The 19,047-nt window shown below is 47.1% G+C and overlaps 1 protein-coding gene across 1 annotated transcript in view; it reads left to right on the plus strand.

Moving 5' to 3' along the window:
• Positions 1-8,360: 8,360 nt before the first annotated feature.
• Positions 8,361-19,047, plus strand: part of GRIK3 (glutamate ionotropic receptor kainate type subunit 3) — a 197,290-nt gene continuing 186,603 nt past the window's right edge. Inside the window, exon 1 of the mRNA XM_033157504.1 lies at positions 8,361-8,741. Within this exon, the coding sequence (XP_033013395.1) occupies positions 8,582-8,741 (160 nt within the window). The 5' untranslated portion in view covers positions 8,361-8,581. The remainder of the gene's footprint in view (positions 8,742-19,047) is intronic.

Consider the following 19,047-nt stretch of genomic DNA (forward strand, 5'->3'; position numbering starts at 1 on the left):
GGACGCGAGTGGCACTGTGGGTTAAACCACAGAGCCTAGGGCTTGCCAATCAGAAGGTTGGTGGTTCGAATCCCCACGACGGGGTGAGCTCCCATTGCTCGGTCCCTGCTCCAGCCAACCTAGCAGTTCGAAAGCACGTCAAAGTGCAAGTAGATAAATAGGTACTGCTCTGGTGGGAAGGTAAATGGCGTTTCCGTGTGCTGCTCTGGTTCGCCAGAAGTGGCTTAGTCATGCTGGCCACACAACCCGGAAGCTGTACGCCGGCTCCCTCGGCCAATAAAGCGAGATGAGTGCCACAACCCCAGAGCCGTCCGCCACTGGACCTAATGGTCAGTAGTCACCTTTACCTTTACCTTTACAACTCTGTGAGGTAGATTAGACTGAGAGGCAGTGAGGGAAATGGGACTTTGTACTGACCATCAGGCAATGGCTTATTCCACCTGCCTTGCTCTACCCTCCAGGCAGGGCCAGATTTAGGTTTGATGAGGCCCTAAGCTACTGAAGGTAATGGGGCCCTTTGTCAGCAACAAATTGTCAGTTTTTTGTGTGTTGAATATATGCTATATGGTAATTTATGGACCCAATAGGTATCTAAAGCCTCTTGCACATAACAAATAGGAGCCTACAGAACACAAAACACTGTTGCTGTATGTAGGTTTTATTTTATTTGTTTTTTATCTTATATTTTGGAAATGTACATCCAGTTTTTTCCCCTTTAATTTTTTGGGGGGACCCCAAGAGAGTGGGGGCCTAAGCTATAGCTTGTTTAGCTTATACATAATTCCAGCACTGCCTCCAGCTCTAGGAGCCCTCAGAATGGAGTTTCTGCCACTGGCATTATGTGTATGCATCTTTTGATGAGCTGAATGGAAGACTGTGAGTCATGGGGGTGACAAGAGTGTGTGTGAATTCAGCAGTGCTTTATTTGGTTGTTGGTTTGCTAATATTGTTAATACAGTACTGTTTTGTGGATAATGAGAGCTGTAATGCTTTGTGAATGTTACCACTTTTCTTGTGCTGTTTAGCTTATTTCTTAGTTGTTTTGTTAATAGTGTTTTATAGAAGGTGGTTGTTTCGCTGAAGATTTGTAATTATTCTACTGATGATTTGTTAACTATTTTATGTGATTCATGTGGTGATTGTGGTGTTTTTCTTTGTTATTGTTATTTATTGTTTGCAAACCACTTTGTGACTCATGTGAGTGAAAAGCAGCATAGAAAACTCCGAGACCAGAGGGAGGAGAAGGTGCAAGAAGATTGGAAGAAATTTAAAGAATATTTAAAAAATCGTGAAAAATTGGACATTTGAAGCAGAATCAGTGAACATAAGTGGCTTTAGTTATATAATGTTAGATTAAAATAGTATAGAAGAAGTTCTGTATATGGAATTTTTATATTAATGAGGTTAGAAATAAGTTAATTGTGATAAGTTAGATGCTATTAGACTTGGAGTAAGAATAATGGTGAATGAATGATAACATAGTTACAAAGTTACTAAAGTAAATTAGAACTGAACGCAGAGGAGAGAACGGGGGAAGTCCCCAATTAAGATTTGAAACTAGATTTTAACAATAAGTTTGTATTGTTCCGGTGTTCGTGTTAGGTATGTATAAGTTTCTTTTTCTTTTTCTTTGTTCTTGTTATTGTAATTGTAGTGTTTTTTGTATTTGTATCTGGGTGGTTTGTTTGTTGTTTAATGTGGAAAATCAATAAATTTTTCTTAAAAAAAGAAAAGAAAGAAAGAAAAACGGCATAGAAATATTTCATACATGAAATGAAATGACTGGCCCCGAGTCACAGCCAGTGAGCTTTGTTCATGGCCGAATGGGTGTTTGAACCCAGGTGTCTTCCATGTCCTAGTCCAACACTAATCACCGCACTACACTGGCTCTTGTAACATAGTCTCCCCCCACCCTTAACATAGTCTCCCCCCCATCCTTATATACACCCATTCACAAAGCCACCCCAGCTCTATTCTGACCTGCAGATCTAGTTGAGTTGTCTGGGCAAGCTTTCTGATGGAGAAGGTGGAGCCATTTCAAGTTTTCAGTAGCTCAGCACATTCACTTGGGGTTTGCTTTTTTCTACATCTCTTTCTCTCTCCAATTGTGTTTTGTTCATTTCAAACTGACACAGCACCGTATGACTGTCGTTCCTTCAAGGGCACATTCTGGGCAGGCAACAGTGGTCATATATTTTCCTGCTTGGCTTTTACCTCTCTTTTTCCAGCTGTACAGTAATGACTTTGTACAGTAGCTTTTGCTTCCCTGACAAATCTATAGAAATATATTCAGCAAGGGCAGGCAGCATCGTGGCCGAGGATGACGCTTAATGCTCAGGAGTTGTACTTTTGACTTACAGAGTGTGCTCTAGCCAAGGAGAGTGCTGACTGGCTGCAGTGTGGTGGGAGGCTGGGCTTAGGACACAAAAGAACCTTTGCACACGATGGAGGGTGAAACCCCTGGAATACATGCCAAGGGGTTGACGTTTTTTCTCTGTAAGGGGGGCAGGGAAGGAGGGGAGACAATGGAAAGGCAGGAATCCAGTGGCAACAAGACAGACTAAAACCCCATTTGGATCCCAAAGAGATAACTCGTCATATACACAGGCAAGGAAAAGCTGAGTGTAGTTGGGCATGCAATCTGGGCTTTAAGAAGGCTGACTTCAAGAAGCTTAAGGAGCTAACACGGTGAAATCCCATGGTCAGAAATACTCAAAGAGAAGAGAGTTTGAGATGGGTGGGAGTTTCTTAAAGGTAAACTATTGAAGGCACAAATGCAGACAGTTCCCAGAAGAAAGAAAAGTAGTAGGCACCCAAAGAAACCAGTGTGGCTGCATTATTTGCTTACAGATGAGCTGAATTGTAAGAAGACCATCCAAGTCGGTGACCATCACTGCTTCATGTGAGAGCAAAGGCCATAGTTTAACTCTGCACTATGTGAAGAAGTGCTTTATTTTGACTGTTCTGAGTTTTCCAACATTTAGCTTCCTTGGGTGTCCATGAGTTCTGTGAGAGGGAGAAGAACTTCTCTTCTCTTCTCTCTCTCTCTCTCTCTCTCTCTCTCTCTCTGCGCCATGCAGGTTTTTAGAACCTTGTATCATGTCACCTCTTACTCTCATTTTCTACAAACAAAAAAGTCCTAGATGCCGCAACCTTTCCTTGCAGGGACATGATTAGCACATGTGCCTTTCGTCAGGAGGCATACAATCTACGTCAACTCATCAAGAGAGAGATATGTAGGAAAGAACCAGTTAAAAGAATGGGGTCAAATGGTGTAGTCTTGTGGTCAACTGAACCAAGGCAAAGGAGAGCAAGAGATGTTTCCTGACCTTCAGACAGCACCATTTCCCCTTTGTTTGATGCCATTTGCAAGGAACACTGAAACAACTTTCACTCTAAATAATCATTATATATGTGTGGGCTGTCTGCTTTAAGCTGAAGGCTGACATAGTTTTTTTTTAATATTTTTACAAAATCTTGGAAGAATGCACTATAAAGGAGGTGTGTGTGTTTGTGTGTCTGGGGAGGGAAGCCCGATAGAGTAAATTCAATTTAGCAAACCCATCAATCAAGCTTCTAACCATCAAACATAAAGAACTTGGGCACATTTCAGTAGAGGGCACTCCAGACCGAGGAATCTATCCTTGCCAAATCCCAGGCATATTTAGAAACTCTGGCACATGAATCTCTGTAATGTGTACACAGGGCCTCATAACTCACACTGATTGTGGCTGTATTATACCTGATGCATATAAATTTAAACAAAATGCAGGCAGTTGTGGCTAATTCAACCACCAACCATTTTACTCACTCCCCCTTTACTTTTTTTTCTTTCTAGGCCCTTCCTTTGTCTTCATTACTGCTGAAAACTAAAAAGCCCCTGAGGCAAAATTGCTTATTTCACACCTCTTTCTGGGTGGATCATCTTTCAAACGTGTTTTGATTTGGACTTGAAAATACTCTGTCCCATCAGCAATCCCCCCCCCCCACTCCTTACTCTCTAGAGATTAATAAAATGTTTCAACATTTGTCCTCTCTTGTAAGCAGTTTCCCTTTGTTCTCGAAAAGCCCGGCGTTAAAATTAATAGGATTGAGTCTCCCCATAAATCTGCTCTTTTTGCTCACGGGTGTGAGAAGAACATGAAATGGTTTTATGTCCCTAAGCAAACCAAAGCGTTAAGAGCAGCATCCCAGTGCGAACTGTTTCGGGAACAGGAAACCTTTAGCACATGCAAAGCACATGCAAAGATGTGAAACCAGGTCCTGTTGTTCTGGACCTTGTGTCTACCTTGTAGGGTTGCCAGGTGACTAGGAAAAAATGACAAGGTTAGTAGGGTTTCTTTCTTTGAAACCAATGGCTAGCAGCCTGATTGTCTGTGGATTTTATGCTATGCAGCTTCAGTAAATACACAGTTTTTGTGCTGGACACGGGTGGCGCTGTGGGTTAAACCACAGAGCCTAGGGCTTGCTGATCAGAAGGTCGGCAGTTCGAATCCCCGTGACGGGGTAAGCTTCCATTGCTCAGTCCTCTTGCCCTCCTAGCAGTTTGAAAGCACATCAAAAGTGCAAGTAGATAAATAGGTACCGCTCCGGCGGGAAGGTAAACATCATTTCTGTGCGCTGCTCTTGTTCGCCAGAAGTGGCTTTGTCATGCTGGCCACATGACCCAGAAGCTGTACGCCGGCAATCTTGGCCAGCAACGCGAGATGAGCGCCGCAACCCCAGTCGGACATGGCTGAACCTAATGGTCAGGGGTCCCTTTACCTTTACCTTTAAGCTACTGAATTCAATAATAATAATAGTAATAATAATAATAATAATAATAATTTTAAAAAAGGTGGACTCTGCCTGCTGTCTCCACTCCCAGTCCTTAACAAATTTGAGACTTTTTGAATTCAACGGCTGGTGACCTGATAGCCAGGTACTGCCAGCTCTGATTGGCCCCATCTTTTCCAAGGATTCAGGCAGGAATTAGTCTGCCTGGTATATTTTTCTGTAAGAGAGGCCCAAGTTACTGGGCACAGTTAAAGAAGTGAGACTGACAAGCACCAGGGATGGACTTCTCTATCTTATAAAGCCCTGAACTTCGGACCAGGTTACCTGAAAGACTGCCTGCCCCTGTAAAGACCTGTAAAATCACATAGGTTACCTGAGGAAATTATACTGGGGGCACCATGCCATACCACAATGTCCCAGCCAGGGTTGTGAGCCTGAAATGGGCATTCCCTGCTGCTGCCCCTGTTGTGTGGGGTTCCTTCCTTCCCTCTGCTAGACATGAAGCAGCAACCACCAGCTGCTTTAGATATCTTGTCAAGACCTATATTTTTGCCCAGGCTTTTTATCTCCTCTTGTATGATGTTATACTGTTTTAATATTTATTTTAGTCTGTATTTTGTTTTAAAGGATGCTGCTTTATTTTGTATATAGTATGCACCATTTCAAGATTTTATAAAAATTTAAAGAGGTTCGGAAATGCTTTTAATGAAATAAAAACTTAAAAGATAAAAGTGGTTTTCCTAAAACCTGAAATGATCTCCCTAAGAAGGTGCACAGCTTGTCCTGTTCTGGACTTGTTCCAGGGCATCAACCTCCTGGCTGCTGCTGCTGCTCCTACATTGTTGCTTAGGAGGAACTGCTCATATGCCTTTTGCTAACTCAAAGGCGAGCTTGACTTTTTTTTATTTTCATTTTTGCAAACTACAGTCAAATTTTTCACTTGCGTGTCCTTGACATTTCATGGGTGAGCTTCCTCTAAGGCACACATGGGAGTGTGCCTCTGCACAGGGGACTGTGCTTACTGTTATACTACCCCTGCACCTTGTTGACTGGCTGGGCATAAATTGTTTAATTTTATTTTGTAATGCATTTCAAGCTCTTTGATCAGGCAAGGCAGGGTGGAGGGCAGGGGGACAGCCAACCATTTTAGGATAACTTCGAAATGCACAAGCAACCACATAGGGTAAGCAGCTTTGCAGCTCTGACCGAGACCCCTCTTTCCAAACCGTCCTGCGCCCCCTTTTAATGAGCTTTCAAGCATCCCCTAGAAGCCAGGCAATGGGAGGATGCAAGCTGAGAAGGTGAGGTGAGCGTGCATATTTCTCTCTGGCATCTTGCCAAACCCTTTGTGGATCCGCGTTGCACGGTGAACAAATCAACCCTTCTGACATCCCCCGGGAGCAGGTGGGTGGGTTCGCTTGCCCTTTAACATGCAGAATGATCACATCTGATTAACTTAATGATTCTTCCTGCCTGGAAACAAATTTATTCGCTTTGCAGTTGCTGAGCAATTTCGGGATGCTTCCAGTCGCTCCCGACTCTTGATTGCGGCTGGAACTCTGCAACAGCAAATCGGAGGATGAAATGTGCTGGTGTCTTCGCCTTGGGAGGCGAGGCCCTGAGAGAATGCCAAGGCGAGCTCTGCAGGATCAGCAAGACCTCTTCGTGGAGGCAGAGAATCGCCCACATTCCCCAAACTCTCTGCTGCTCCAGCACAGGCTTTATTTACTACAGTGCCTGTATGGGAGGAGGCCGTTCTTGGAACTACCTCTGGCTAGCTGGTGGTACTTCTGCATTCTACTGTCACCTCCTTCAAGGCTGGGTGGGTGATGTCTGATGGAGAATTAACTCCTTCCTCCTGCCGCACATACCACCACCACATAAATGGAAAGGGCATAGCTCAGTGGTAGAGAATATGTCTTGCACGCAGAAGGTCCTAGGGTTTATTCCCTGGCATCACCAGGTAGGACTGGGAGAGAACTCTGCTGCAAACCCTGGAGAGCTGCTGCCAGTCAGTGTAGACAGTACTGAGCAAGGTGAGCAATGGTCTGACAATTGCCTTGTACTTAGGCAATTTCCTATGCTGCTATCCAATGGGAGTTATTTATTCATTGCATAGGGTTCTGTGCAACAGGAGGGAGGGACGCACAGGAGAAGCTTCTCCCACCCTCTTCCTTGTCCAAGGGTAACACAACAACCCTGCAGTGCTGCCAGTGGGTCTTACTCTCCAATAGTTGCTAAGGAATGAACTCCTTCCTCCAGCCACACAAGCAACGTATGGAATGTCAGACATTTATTCACTGCGAAGGGTTGCACCTTCTCCACTCCTCTTGAAATGAACATATTCCTGGTCTCAAAGCACCCTTTGATTCCAGGATCCTCCCCCCCGCCCCCATCTTGACCGAGAAAACGGAGTTTATCTCAGCGGAGGCTCAAGCTGTGCTCCCCACTTAGCCGCCACGGGGAAGTGCAGGGACCAGAGCCTTCCGCGTCCCAGACCTCCTTTTCTCCACTCTCGATGTAGCGCACCGAAAAGCTTATCCCTTTCGGGGCCCTCACCCCACGCCCTGACACTCACAGATGGCTGGATATTTGCCAGCTTTCCTAAGGAAGAGTCTCTTCGGGCGGAGGGGGTGGAGGCTCTTCCTTTCAGCACTTCTTCCTGCAAAACTCCCCCACCCCAACACGCTCGCGTGCGGCCAAGTTCTTGGAAACACGCGCATTTCACATGGGCGGTGTGTGTGTGAGTTGTGCGAACTCTGCAGGCAGCGCAGTCTCTTCCCCCTCCCTGAGCTGGAAGCCTGGCGCCACAGTCACGCCTCGACCCTCCCCGCTCCCAGCTGGCTCCCTCCTTCGAGGCCTGCAGGGCCAGAGCTGGAGGTTCCGCTGCAGTGAACCCCGCTGCCTTTCCCTTTTCTTCACCTCCTCCTCCCGCCTAGCGTTCGGCGGCTACCCAAAGGGGAGTCCCGTCGGGGCGGCCGCGGCCGCAGCCGCGAGGAGAAAGGCACTCTGCACGCGTTCAGAGGCCCTCACTTCCTCTCCTCTCGGGCCACGTGCCTCCCAGAAGTCCCTCTCCCGGAGACTGGGCGACTTCCTCGCCTGCGCCTGGAGAACCCCGCCATCCAGTTGGGTCGAAAAAGACGACTCCGTCTTCGGGTTCTATTCACATAGCCCAGTATTTTCAGCACCGGGACAGCTCCTTCAGCACCGGGAACTACCGCCTCCTTCCCCTCGCCTAGTCGGCATGCCGTCGAGCATGTACAGAGTGCCTTCCCCCTCCGCCTGAGCCTCGGGGGCAGGGCTTGCCGGGCAGAGGGCGTGCCTTGCTTCGAGGCTTGAGCCCCGGCACCTCTCGGCCGCGATCCTCCCGCAGTAGCGGCGGCAGGAGCAGCAGGCCCCCTCCACGCTCCCCCGCCCTCCCCGTGTGGACGCGGCTGCACAGCTCCGCGCCAGGCAGAGCGAGCGGCGGCGGCGGGAGGCAGCGCCAGTCGGGGGAACTTGCGAGGAGGAAGGAGGCAGGCAGGCAAGCGAGCGAGCGCGCACCGGGCGTAGGGGGAGCCCGAGCTTTGCCGGGCGTGGCGGGGCGGCGGCGGCGGCTCCGGGTCCTCCTCCTCCTGTACGTCCCCGCCGCCGCGGAGGTCCGGCTCCAGCTGCCGCTCCTCTCCGCCAGGAGGATGCCCCGGGCTGAGGGGGAGGCGCCCTCCCCGCCGCCGCCTCGCCCGCTGCTGCTGCCGCCGCCTCCGGAGGTGTAGCGGGCGCCGGAGCCGGAGCCCGGCTGGCTGGCTGGCTCGCCCGCCCGCCCAGGATGCTGACCTGCTGCCGCCGCCCGCGCCCGCTCCTCCCGCCGCTGGACCGACGCCGCTGCTCCTCCTCCGCCTCCACTGCCTCCGCCGCCGCAGCCGGACTCTTCCTGGGGCTCGTCTGGCTCCACTCCTGCCACGGGATGCCCCATGTCATCCGCATCGGTGGGTGAGACGACAAACCGGGGCGGGGGGGGAGGGAGGTCAGGGCTCACTATCATGCTATCTCTTCTTTAGGGGGGGCTGTCACTCCACTTTGGGGCGATTTATTGGGTTTGGGGCTTTCTGGGGCGTTTGGCTGGCAATAGGGGCGGGGGGCGACCTTGATTGATTATTTAATAAAAGACCTTGAAAACGACCCTCCCAAGACTTTAAAGACGGAGTGGAGTATAGATATATATTTCTGCAAAGAACAGAGTTCTTTTGCTGGCGGGGGTTCTGTCTCTGAGCCAGAGGTGGCTTCGAGGAGGGGGGCCGTGCCTCTTCTCCCTCCCTCCTCCTTACTTTGGCTTGTCCCCTTCTGCAATAGACGTCTAGCAGGCGACGGGAAGTTTGCCCCTCCCGCACCCCCCACTCGTCCTTTCCCCATTTCGTTGCCGGTATAGACGGAGCTTTTTGCAGGAAGCAAAGTTTGGCTGCTCCCGCGAGGCGCTTTCTGATCTGTGCAGAGAGAGGATGCTGGCTGGAGAAGATGCTACGGAGGATGCAGCTTCGCCTCCGAGATGCTCTGGTCCAGCACATCTTGCGCTAAAGGGGATGCTGAGGGCCAGGCGCTGGCGGCTACACTTCCCTTTGTACAGGAGCCAGGTGCAAATGTGGAGTTTGATATTTTGATGCTGTTTCCCAGCAAGCAGTTGCTGCTTCTGAATGGGGAGGGTTCCCCCCTTCCACCAATATTTTGACAACTCCTTTCCCCCAGATATAGTACCAGATTTTGTTGCTGCTGCCAAGGGTGATGTCTCTTGCCTTTGCTTTCCACCAGCCCGTGCAAGGCTTTCTCTTCTTGCTCTGGGGCTCAGGGGAGTGGGAGAGAGGAACAGCTGTATTTTTTTTAGCCATGTGGCAAAGTGAATTCCAAAAGTCAAAGTATCTTTTTTTGTGCCTTAATTAAAAGAAAACATTCCCCTGCCTTCTCTTCTGCCTCCTTTCCAGCATGGTTCAATTGTGGCTCCCTTTGTCTTCAGAAGTTTTTGCAGGAGATTTTGTTGCTTGGCATGGTGAAGGGGGGGCAGCTCTGATACCAGGACGGCCCATTAGATTCCTGAGGTCAACACTCTCCTCAGCTAATAGAACGTGGCCCCTAGGGAAGTACTCCTGCCCCATTGAACAGAAGGGGAGTTGCCTAAGAGCACGGTGGCATTTATAAGGGTATCTCCCCACCCCCTGTCTCCGCTGGAAGCAGCTGCCTCTGGGCTCACACATGCCTTTGTTCTTCTGGCCCAGGAACAACTGAATTGCCTCCATCAGGGAAGGGAGCCAAAATAGCCACCCCACCAGAGCTGGTGTCTTTGACAGAGAGGTGGGATTCTGGTGAATGCCTCCCCTCCATTCCCCCCCCCCCCCTTGTTTTCCAAGTGTCCGTCCAGCAGGCTGATTTCCAACTAATGTGAGGTCTGGCTTCTGGTCCAGTACAGGTGGTCTTTCCAGCCAAGCTCTCTGCAGTGCCTGTGGGTTTGTGCACAGTCCGCACCATCCCTTGTTGTGCCTGAACGTGAACCCTCTTTCAGTCCCACTCCCATAGACTGAGCTGCTCAGTGTTTGCTGGATTGGGTAGGCGTCAGGTCCTGATGTTCCATTGCAACTGTGCCTGCTGTTTGGCTTCACCTGATGGGTCCATTTTGTCCTGGGATGGCTGAATGTGAGCTTGGGGAGCTGGAAAACATCACAGAAGCCCCCCAAGAGCCTTGGCATGTATGTCACCTGAGGAAGGCTGCCCTGTGGGCCTAAGGGGCATCTTCATAATGCAGTGATTTTTCTCAATGTAACAAATAAATAAATAAATAAATATGAGCTCCTGTACTCATGCTATGGATGCTTTAGGCAAATGGGTCCTATTTGATGCTTAATGTATGCTAACTGCAAAAATGAATGAGCATTTGGGCTGTGGGAGCAGGGAGGTTGTTCGTCTGAACATGCACCATGCTGTGTTGCTTTCATTGACAATTTGAGAGTCTGCAGGTTTAACCTTGGTTGTAAACATGGCTGGAACATAAATCCAAGGAATTTGGATGCTTGATATACTGTTGTGTGTTTGTGCCATTCAAGCGTGGGCACATGGCCCCCTTTGGATATTTGAAAGGGGAGGGAGCTGGCCCAGCTAGCTGAACTCCACCTCCTGTGGTGTGGAATTTTCTCTGAGGTGAAAAGGCACTGGTGGATTTGTAGAAAGAACAGAGAAGAGCTTGTAGTTTGCAAATGCTGTGGATTCTACCTTCTTGTTTCGATGGATTATTTCTAGAGGACCACTCAGGTGTGTCTGAGCCATTGTTTATTTTCCAGAGTTCTCTATATAACTGATTTTCAAGGATGGAGAATAATTTTCTAAACTCTGCTTTTCAAATCTGGCTTGGCTAGGCTTTCCCCTGGAAGCTGGTGGAAGAAAAATGTTTTAATTTTTAAAAGGAAAAAAGAAAGATGTTGGTTAGATTTAATGCTTTTTTATGTAAAAACCTCTTTTCTAAAAATGTCACATAAAAGAAGAGAACTGAACAGCCAGAGAGACAAGAGAATTTGTAGCAACTGCGGCAATTTCAGGTTTAGATCAAAGTCAACACAGCTTTCCCATGCTGAACTGTCATTTTCCCTTTTTAGGAATGCAACAATTTCATCCTTCCTGCTTTCTTAATTTCATTCCTTTGTCCTTTTGTGTCAACTTAAATCAGGTTTTACAATAAACTGAGTTCTAAAAAATCAGGAAAGTTGTTGAATTTCAAATAGAACAGCCTGGTTAAATGACAACAAGGCTTGATTCTGAAAAAAAGAAACAGCTTGGAGTGGGGAGATCTGTGGTTCTGTTTTTTTGCTGAAATCATGGTTTTTCTCACTGAAAGAGAAAATTTCAGTACTTTCCTACATCGTTTCTGAGTTATAAGCATTGGGTTTAATCAGTATTGCATGCAAACAGAGGAAGATGTTTTTTACTGGAACATCTTCATGTTTTCTCGTGCAAATGTCATGCAACTTTGAGCATAATCTTTCTTTGAGTGCGATTTATTGTGCCTGGCGCAAATGTAATTGCAGACACAGATTGAGGATTTCAAAGGCAACGTGGGGGTAAATCTGGAACAGCCCAATTGTCTTACATGAATATTGGCTGGTGTAAGTGAGGTGGCTGCTGCTAAGTTTGCAAACGCAATTGAACAATGTATTGTCCTTTGGAGTGAATGACTCCCTGTGAAGCAAATTCATTTGGCATTTATGGTTAAATTGCATTTCTTGCCTGCCTTTTATTCATCCGAAGTTTAAAAGCCTTGCAAGTCTCTGCTTCCCCTTGTGCTGCCTTGCAGCCTGTGACATCGCAAACCTCAAGAAACATGGCAAAAGCTTTCCTAAAGGAGACAGCGAAAGCCTCTCCAATTGCATGAATCCTTTGGACGTCACATTTGATTGCTGTGGCAAATCACTCATCTGATTGAAGCATCAATTAATATTCTGCCTTGTTGAAAGAGGTCAAATATATGCAGAGGCTAAAAGGGTAGGCAACAGAGTCAAAATCTGGGTGAAATCTTAGACTCACAAGAGGAGTGCCTCGTTGCCATGGATCCTTGGGTTTCTGCAGGTGGCCGGTATCTCTCCAGAGTGTGATGGTGCTCCTAGATGAGGCGTCCATCTCCCTTCTGCATTGTCCTCCATGCATTGTGGACTTGAATGGGGAAATTGGTTTGCACCAAAACACAATAGCTGTACTGCACTTTGCCAAAACGTAGCCACCAGCAGCCTTGGTGTTCTCCCACAGACAGCAAGCTTCTGCCTTTTTTGTTTTTTATTTTTTTTCATAGAAGCACTGACAGCTCGTCTCACCCTAGCATTCTGCAGATTGGCGGTTGGAAAGGGTGCATCTTGTGTTTTGTGTACACTGTCGTTGTAAGCCCGGCAAGAAAGGGCCTTTTTCCCCCCCTTGCTCTTGGCTTGTGAGGCAGCTGGGACGAAGGCCACAATGCTGGTTTTGAAACAAACAGGCTGAAATAAGAGATGAGTTATGCTAATTTGTGACTGAGAAAGGAGGTTGTGCCATCAATTGTTTGGATAAAATACAAGTAACACAGAAGGGAGGCATGTGGGCGGTTGTAGTCTGCCGAAAATAAAATAGTTCATTGATTATTTTACAGAAATGTGTTGTGGACAAATTCAATTCATAATTACATTTCCTTGAGAGGGTAGCCTTTTTATTCCCGGGACTCATTATTCTGTTTGGCTTTTCTTTTTAGAAACATCGCTTCCAGTCATCCCCTCCAGGGAGATTTAACAGCATTTCCCTGATACCTAAACCCCCTCCAAATAATAATTTCACAATTGAAAACTGCAGTGTTCAATTGTGTCTGGTATTGTTCTGCGAGAAAAGAAAGAATCTGGAGGAAAGAGTCAGATATTATTTTATTTGGCTTGGATGTGATGAATAGCTTGGAGAAAATCTGGTTTCGTGGGGTGGCTGGAAGAAGTGATTTAGAAGGTGGATGGTGCACTCAAGCCTCTAAGGAGTGCAACAAGTGTGTGGGTGTCGATGTGACCACACTCTGCCCGGTATCAGATGACTGATCTTGGAGAGCAACGCTTCCCCCTTCGAGTGTGTGTGAGAATGCAGCATTCCACACTCCTTGGGGGTTGTGTGCAGAGCCTCTCCTGATTCTACACACCTTAGATCGACCCACCTGCTTGCTCAGTTGTACTTGCCACGCTGATCTCAGGAGCTGCAGTCAGCACTCAGAGGCAACGCCAGATTTGTCCCACTGTAAACCTGGATCGATGCCTTGAAAGATGACGACTTGGCTCCCAATTTGTGGAAGCATAATTGAAAATCGATGCTATCGAAGTGAAACCGGCACGGAGATGTTTGCAAGATCAGGGGTGATCTTGTCAGGATAATTCCTCAGAATTAGGGCTCTGGGCCAGGGAGGCTTGATCACTTTACATCTGTGTGCAAGCAAGATTGGGATCTCTGCCTGGATCCCACCCAACCGCAGCAGTGATGGGATGTGTCACCACAGCCAGCTGGGGACGTAGTGCCTGTCTCTAAGTTTGTGTCTTGGCGAGTGTTAAACAATGAGAGAGGCACGCTGGCGGCAGCCACGGCCGTTGATACAATAAAGCTTAGCCGTACTGGAGAAGACACAAACTGAATGAAGATCAATATGTCACCCCTCCTCCCCCCGCCCTCGCACACTCTCCCCGCGCAAAGCAAATAGCTTCCGACAAGTGGCTTCTCACCACCTGGGAATGGTAGGACCAAGTTAGAAAACATTAGCTTGAGGAACTGTCCTTTCCAGCTCGGAAATTCCAAATGCCTTTAAAAATCCTTTTAAAACAAGAGATGGAAGCAAATAGAGTGAAACGCAAGTCCATTCAGATTCAGGCCAGCGTATAGGAAGAGATGCAGCACCAGGCCAGGTCTGAAAGTTTCCCCCCCCCGGGGGGGGGCGGGGTGGAGAGGAGAGAGAAGTAGCGCTCGCTCTCTCTCTCTCTCTCTCTCTCTCTCTCTCTCTCTCTCTCTCTCTCTCTCTCTCTTTTTGACCGAATGGTATTTGAAATACTAGGAGGACATATGCACGTCTAGCAGATTTATTTTTTTTGTCATGTCAAAGGGAAAAAAATGCTGCAATGTTTGCCATGTCTGCTTTCCAATAAAAAATAAAAAAATAAAATCTGTATGTAGATGCTGATATTTAGGTCTTGATGGTGCAGATTACAAAGAGCCCTTCCAGAAGCAAAACAGCAAACAAACAGAGAGAGGCTGTTTTTGTGAATACAACAGCCAAGATTAAGGCAGGCCACAGTGTATCCATGCATAATATGGATTTAGGTTTTTTTCCCTTGTCTCTCCCTTCCCCTTCACTTAATTCTGTGGTGTGGATTTAAGCTTCCATAAACTCAGTGTGTATGTGTATATGTGTGTGTATGTGTATGTGTATGTAACCATCTACCTATTTTAAAATTCTCCCATTTTCTAACCCACATTAACGTTTTTTTTATTATTGTTCCTTGTTTTTTTACTACAGTTCTATGAACCACCCTGAGATCTTTTGATGGAGGGCGGTAAATAAATTTAATAAATAAAATAAAAATAAAATACAGTTGCACCCTACTTTTCAGGCTATAGATTCAGGCTGTTGGTGGCAGCAGGCCGTGTGTGTGTGTGTGTGTAGAGCCTAGGTTGATCAGGCTCTGAAATGGCCTTTGCCTTCACCTCCCACACCCCAATTCTCTCTCCTGTGCATAGATGTCATACTTGAAAAGCTCAAAGGATCATTTAGTGACATGCATGTAAATGCTGTGTCGCCGTTAAATTTCTGGGCTCTATGGTGTGCAAATGCAAAATTGGGACAATGCTCTTGGCGCATAATGGAATTTTACCTGCCGGTGTGGAGTGAGGATGGAAGCCATCTGTCCCCTTTGCAGAAGCAGAAACTGCATCCTCCATCTCCCCTTCCCCTGTTGATGCTTTTTTGAGGATTGTTTTTATATCATGTTTTTGAAACACTGTGTTTTCATAAGAAATGAGAATGGCTATTTCTCTGGGTGGAGATACTTCCAAAACTGCCTCCCCCCTATTATTTCCCCCCCCCCCATTATTCCCTCCCTCCTCAAACCTGATCCCAAAATGGGTTTTTAATTTCAGGTCACACAGTTATTTGGTGATTTCTGTGAGGTGAGAATGAGGCTGCTGGGGTGTAAACTGTAAGATGAATTTCGAGTGAGAGTGTCATTGCTGCTTCTTTGTGGCAGGCAAATCTAATTACTTAATCCCTGCTCTCTTGAGAACCATCTACGTGGATATTAAGGTTTGGCAGCAGTGCAGGAAACATGGCTGTGGTTGACGTAGGGTTTGCGAAGCTCAGAGTCAGGAGCGCAGTGGGAGAGTCAGGCAGCTTCCTCTGCCTGCCACCCTCTATTGTGTCTTGGGCTGTGATATCGTTAGGGTGGTCTTAAAATTTAATTGTTGCAAGTGCAAACCAACCCAAGTGATGAAAATGCATTAGAGGACACACTTGTCTGGACTGATAAAAATGAAAGACATTAATACCTTGGCTGCTTTTTCCAAGTGTTGGGTGCTTCATGCCCAACTCAAACGCCATAAACTGGCTGTTGCGTTTGTAAGGAGAGCAGAAAGACCCAGGACTGTTTCTTTGCACAGATGCAGACGTCATTTCTAATCTTCCGGCAAACTTACCCTGTTTTTCATACAACAGGAAAACCATATTGCTCTTTCTCTTTGCGCCTTGAACTCATTTGCATTTGTTGTGTGCGCGTTTTGCTCCCGAGGACGTGTTTTTATAATAACTCGCCTTGATTTGACAAAGTCCTTCTGTTTCCCACCTGGCAGGGTGACTCTTGCCCTTTTCACATGACAGCTCTTAAGCTCCCGTTGTGTTAATAATGTCAAATGAGAGGGGGTCGATCTGTTGCAGACACCACAGCAGGTGTTTGAATGGCAGCTGGTGCTTCAGGTGTGGATGGTCAGCAGAGGGCGCTGTGCTTTGAGGACGCTTAACGTGTCCTGATTTCCACCCTCCTACCTTTACCTGCCAGATTCCCTTTGCAGTTGCTGCATGATGCTTCTTGTTGCTTTTAAGGGGTGTGGTGAACTTCCACCCTCTTTCACCATCTGGCCAGCAGGATTTCTGGTGCATCCTTGGAGAGACAGGCAGGGAAACCCAAAAGAGCAGAGTGTCCACAGGATACGCTTAAACAGGAATTGCATAATGTCATACTTCTCCATGATATTTTTGCAGTCATCACCGTAATCATCATCATTATCTTGTTGGCAAAAGGTTGCAATGTGCTTCCATGCCGCCGGCAACTGCCTTTGTTTTCATGTGTTTCCACCCCCAAACAAATGTTTTCCCCCTTTTCCTTACTGATAAATAATAATAATAATATCAATGATGAGAGAAACTACGTACAGCTCACATGTTGCACATTTTGCAGATTATTTATTTATTTTTATTTTTCGCTCTTTTAATTTTATAGGGGAGAGGAAAGCAGTAGCTCTTTAGGACCACAGGAATTCCTATAGCCTGGTGTCCAAATATCTCATTCATCAATCACAGTTCTGACTCACAAAAACTCAACAGGAGCAGCCAGGCTGGCTTATCTCACCCAAATTGCTTAGGGGGATGCCTGCACATTTTGCTTCATAACTTTCCTTCAAGTATGGGGAGAGGCTTCCTCCCCCCTCCCCCCACGAAAGCTCAAGCATCTAGGCCCCCTTGCAGGTGTGGGCCGTTACAATTGTACCTGGTACAATTGTACCATTTGCACCATTATAGATCTGGCCATGCTTCTCCTGATCTTCCACAGTCATACCTGATCCATGCTTGCAATCCTGGTTTGGATGGATCAGTATTTAATCCCGCCAGCTGGTGTCAAGAATGTCCAGGTCTGATGGTTCCCCAGCATCCCCAGGTTTAGAGATCTGCTGGAGGGTTCTGCTCTCCATGCTCCTTCTCTGAGGAGACCTCAGGCTTCAGGTCTGGACAGGGATAAACTTTGAACAGTCAAGCTATTGGGAGGTTGACAGCTAGAGATTTGGTCTGAATGGTTTCCAAAGAGTTATCTGCAACCCTGAGATCCAGAAGCATGTTTTTCTAAAATAAAATTAACAATAATGAAAATCAGAATGTGGTTAACCAATCACCCAACTGAGGGTTTTGGGCTGCCTCTTCACTTCCCACATGAACTTGCCTCTCAGCTGTGGTCATCTGAGGCCTGTTGTGCACCATAGAATCATAGAGTTGGGAGGATCATCCAGTCCAACCCCCTGCAATGCAGAAATCTTTTGCTCAATGTGGGGCTCAAACCCATGGCCCTGAGATTAAGAGTCTCATGCTCTACCAACAGAGCTATCCTTCAAGGACAATGGTTGGGGTAGGACTTTTTGGGTGGCAGTACCAGAATTAAACAACTCCCCACCACCACCACTTTTCCCACCCCAGGGTGCTTAGACTGATCCATTCTCTGTTGTCTTTTAGGCAGGGGATGGATACATTTTTATTCCAGCTTTTGTTTGGCTCTGGGCTTTGAATGCTCTTTTTAACTGGGTAGCTATCCCATTGTTGTAAGCCATCTCACAGGTTCTTTTCTGAGCTGAAAGTTGCTACAAATGTTTTATAAATAACACGTTTTGGAGCTTCCTGTAGGGTGGGACTTTATTGTCTGCGGGGCTCTCTTCATTCCCAGATCCTGCTGTCATCAAGACAACTTTCACAGGGACCAAATCCCTCTTGGGAATAGCAGTGGGCAGCTGCTGCTCAGGGCCACTCGAGTTCCCTGTTGCTCTGGAAATGAAAGAGGCTGCTTTCCTCCCCTATCCCAGAGTTGCAAGAAAGCTATGGGCTTTGGGGGTCCATGGGTATCTTTGCAAACTGGAGATAGTGTCATGGGCTGCGCTCTGCAGCCAAGCCACTCCGCTGCAACACCAGTTGTGTGGGCTTCTGTGGGCTTCTTCCGAGGCTGTTTTCAATGAGGTGGAGGGGTGGGGACTCTGCTCTGTGCACCAGGGAAAGCCCCTGTGGCTGAACATTGGGGACCCCTACGGATATATGGGGTGGGGTGGGGGGAATTTCAAAGCAACAGGTTTGAGAGAGGGCCAAAGCAGCCTGTTTCGAAAGCACCCAAAATAGGTCATGATGCGAAAAGAAATGCCTGATATAGGCTGTGTGTTTTCCCGCTTAATAAATAGACGGCTGTCATCTTTTGTCTCTTGCAATAAAACAGTAAATAAAATATGGAATAAGCCACGAGCTTAGCTGAGTTAGGGAGGTCTGCTGGGACCTGGCATCAGACTCGCCTGCCACTATTCTGCAGTGAATTTAGAGTACTTGGGAAAGCAGTCGTGGGAGTTATTTTAAATCCCACCACCTGGCCATGCTGGAGGAGCTTCTTGGAGGAAGTGGGCTTATGTAATGTTTCCAGGCACTGCAGTAGGAGGCCCCCCCTTTTTATTACTTCCACTTAAATATAGATATTTATATATTGTCCTTTTGTGCAACCGAACAGAGCTTATTCCCAAATAAATTTGTTGAGCATAAGGGCAGCAGCCAACAGCTCCATTTTATCCCTCTAGTTGAGACGGTGCTATTATTTAAGTGATTTTTTTAAAAAAATGCAAAACTGCATTTTATGCTCAGAGTATTTCCTCCCCACCATACCCCCGCCTCCGGGTTGGCAAATGGTTTCTTGATTTTTGTTTTTGCTGTGCCTTATCGGGAATATAGAAGCAGCTGTAAATCACTGAATGGCAGTGCAGGGGGCTGGG

The sequence above is a fragment of the Lacerta agilis genome, chromosome 8 (assembly GCF_009819535.1).
Source record: "Lacerta agilis isolate rLacAgi1 chromosome 8, rLacAgi1.pri, whole genome shotgun sequence".
NCBI classification, from domain to species: domain Eukaryota; kingdom Metazoa; phylum Chordata; class Lepidosauria; order Squamata; family Lacertidae; genus Lacerta; species Lacerta agilis.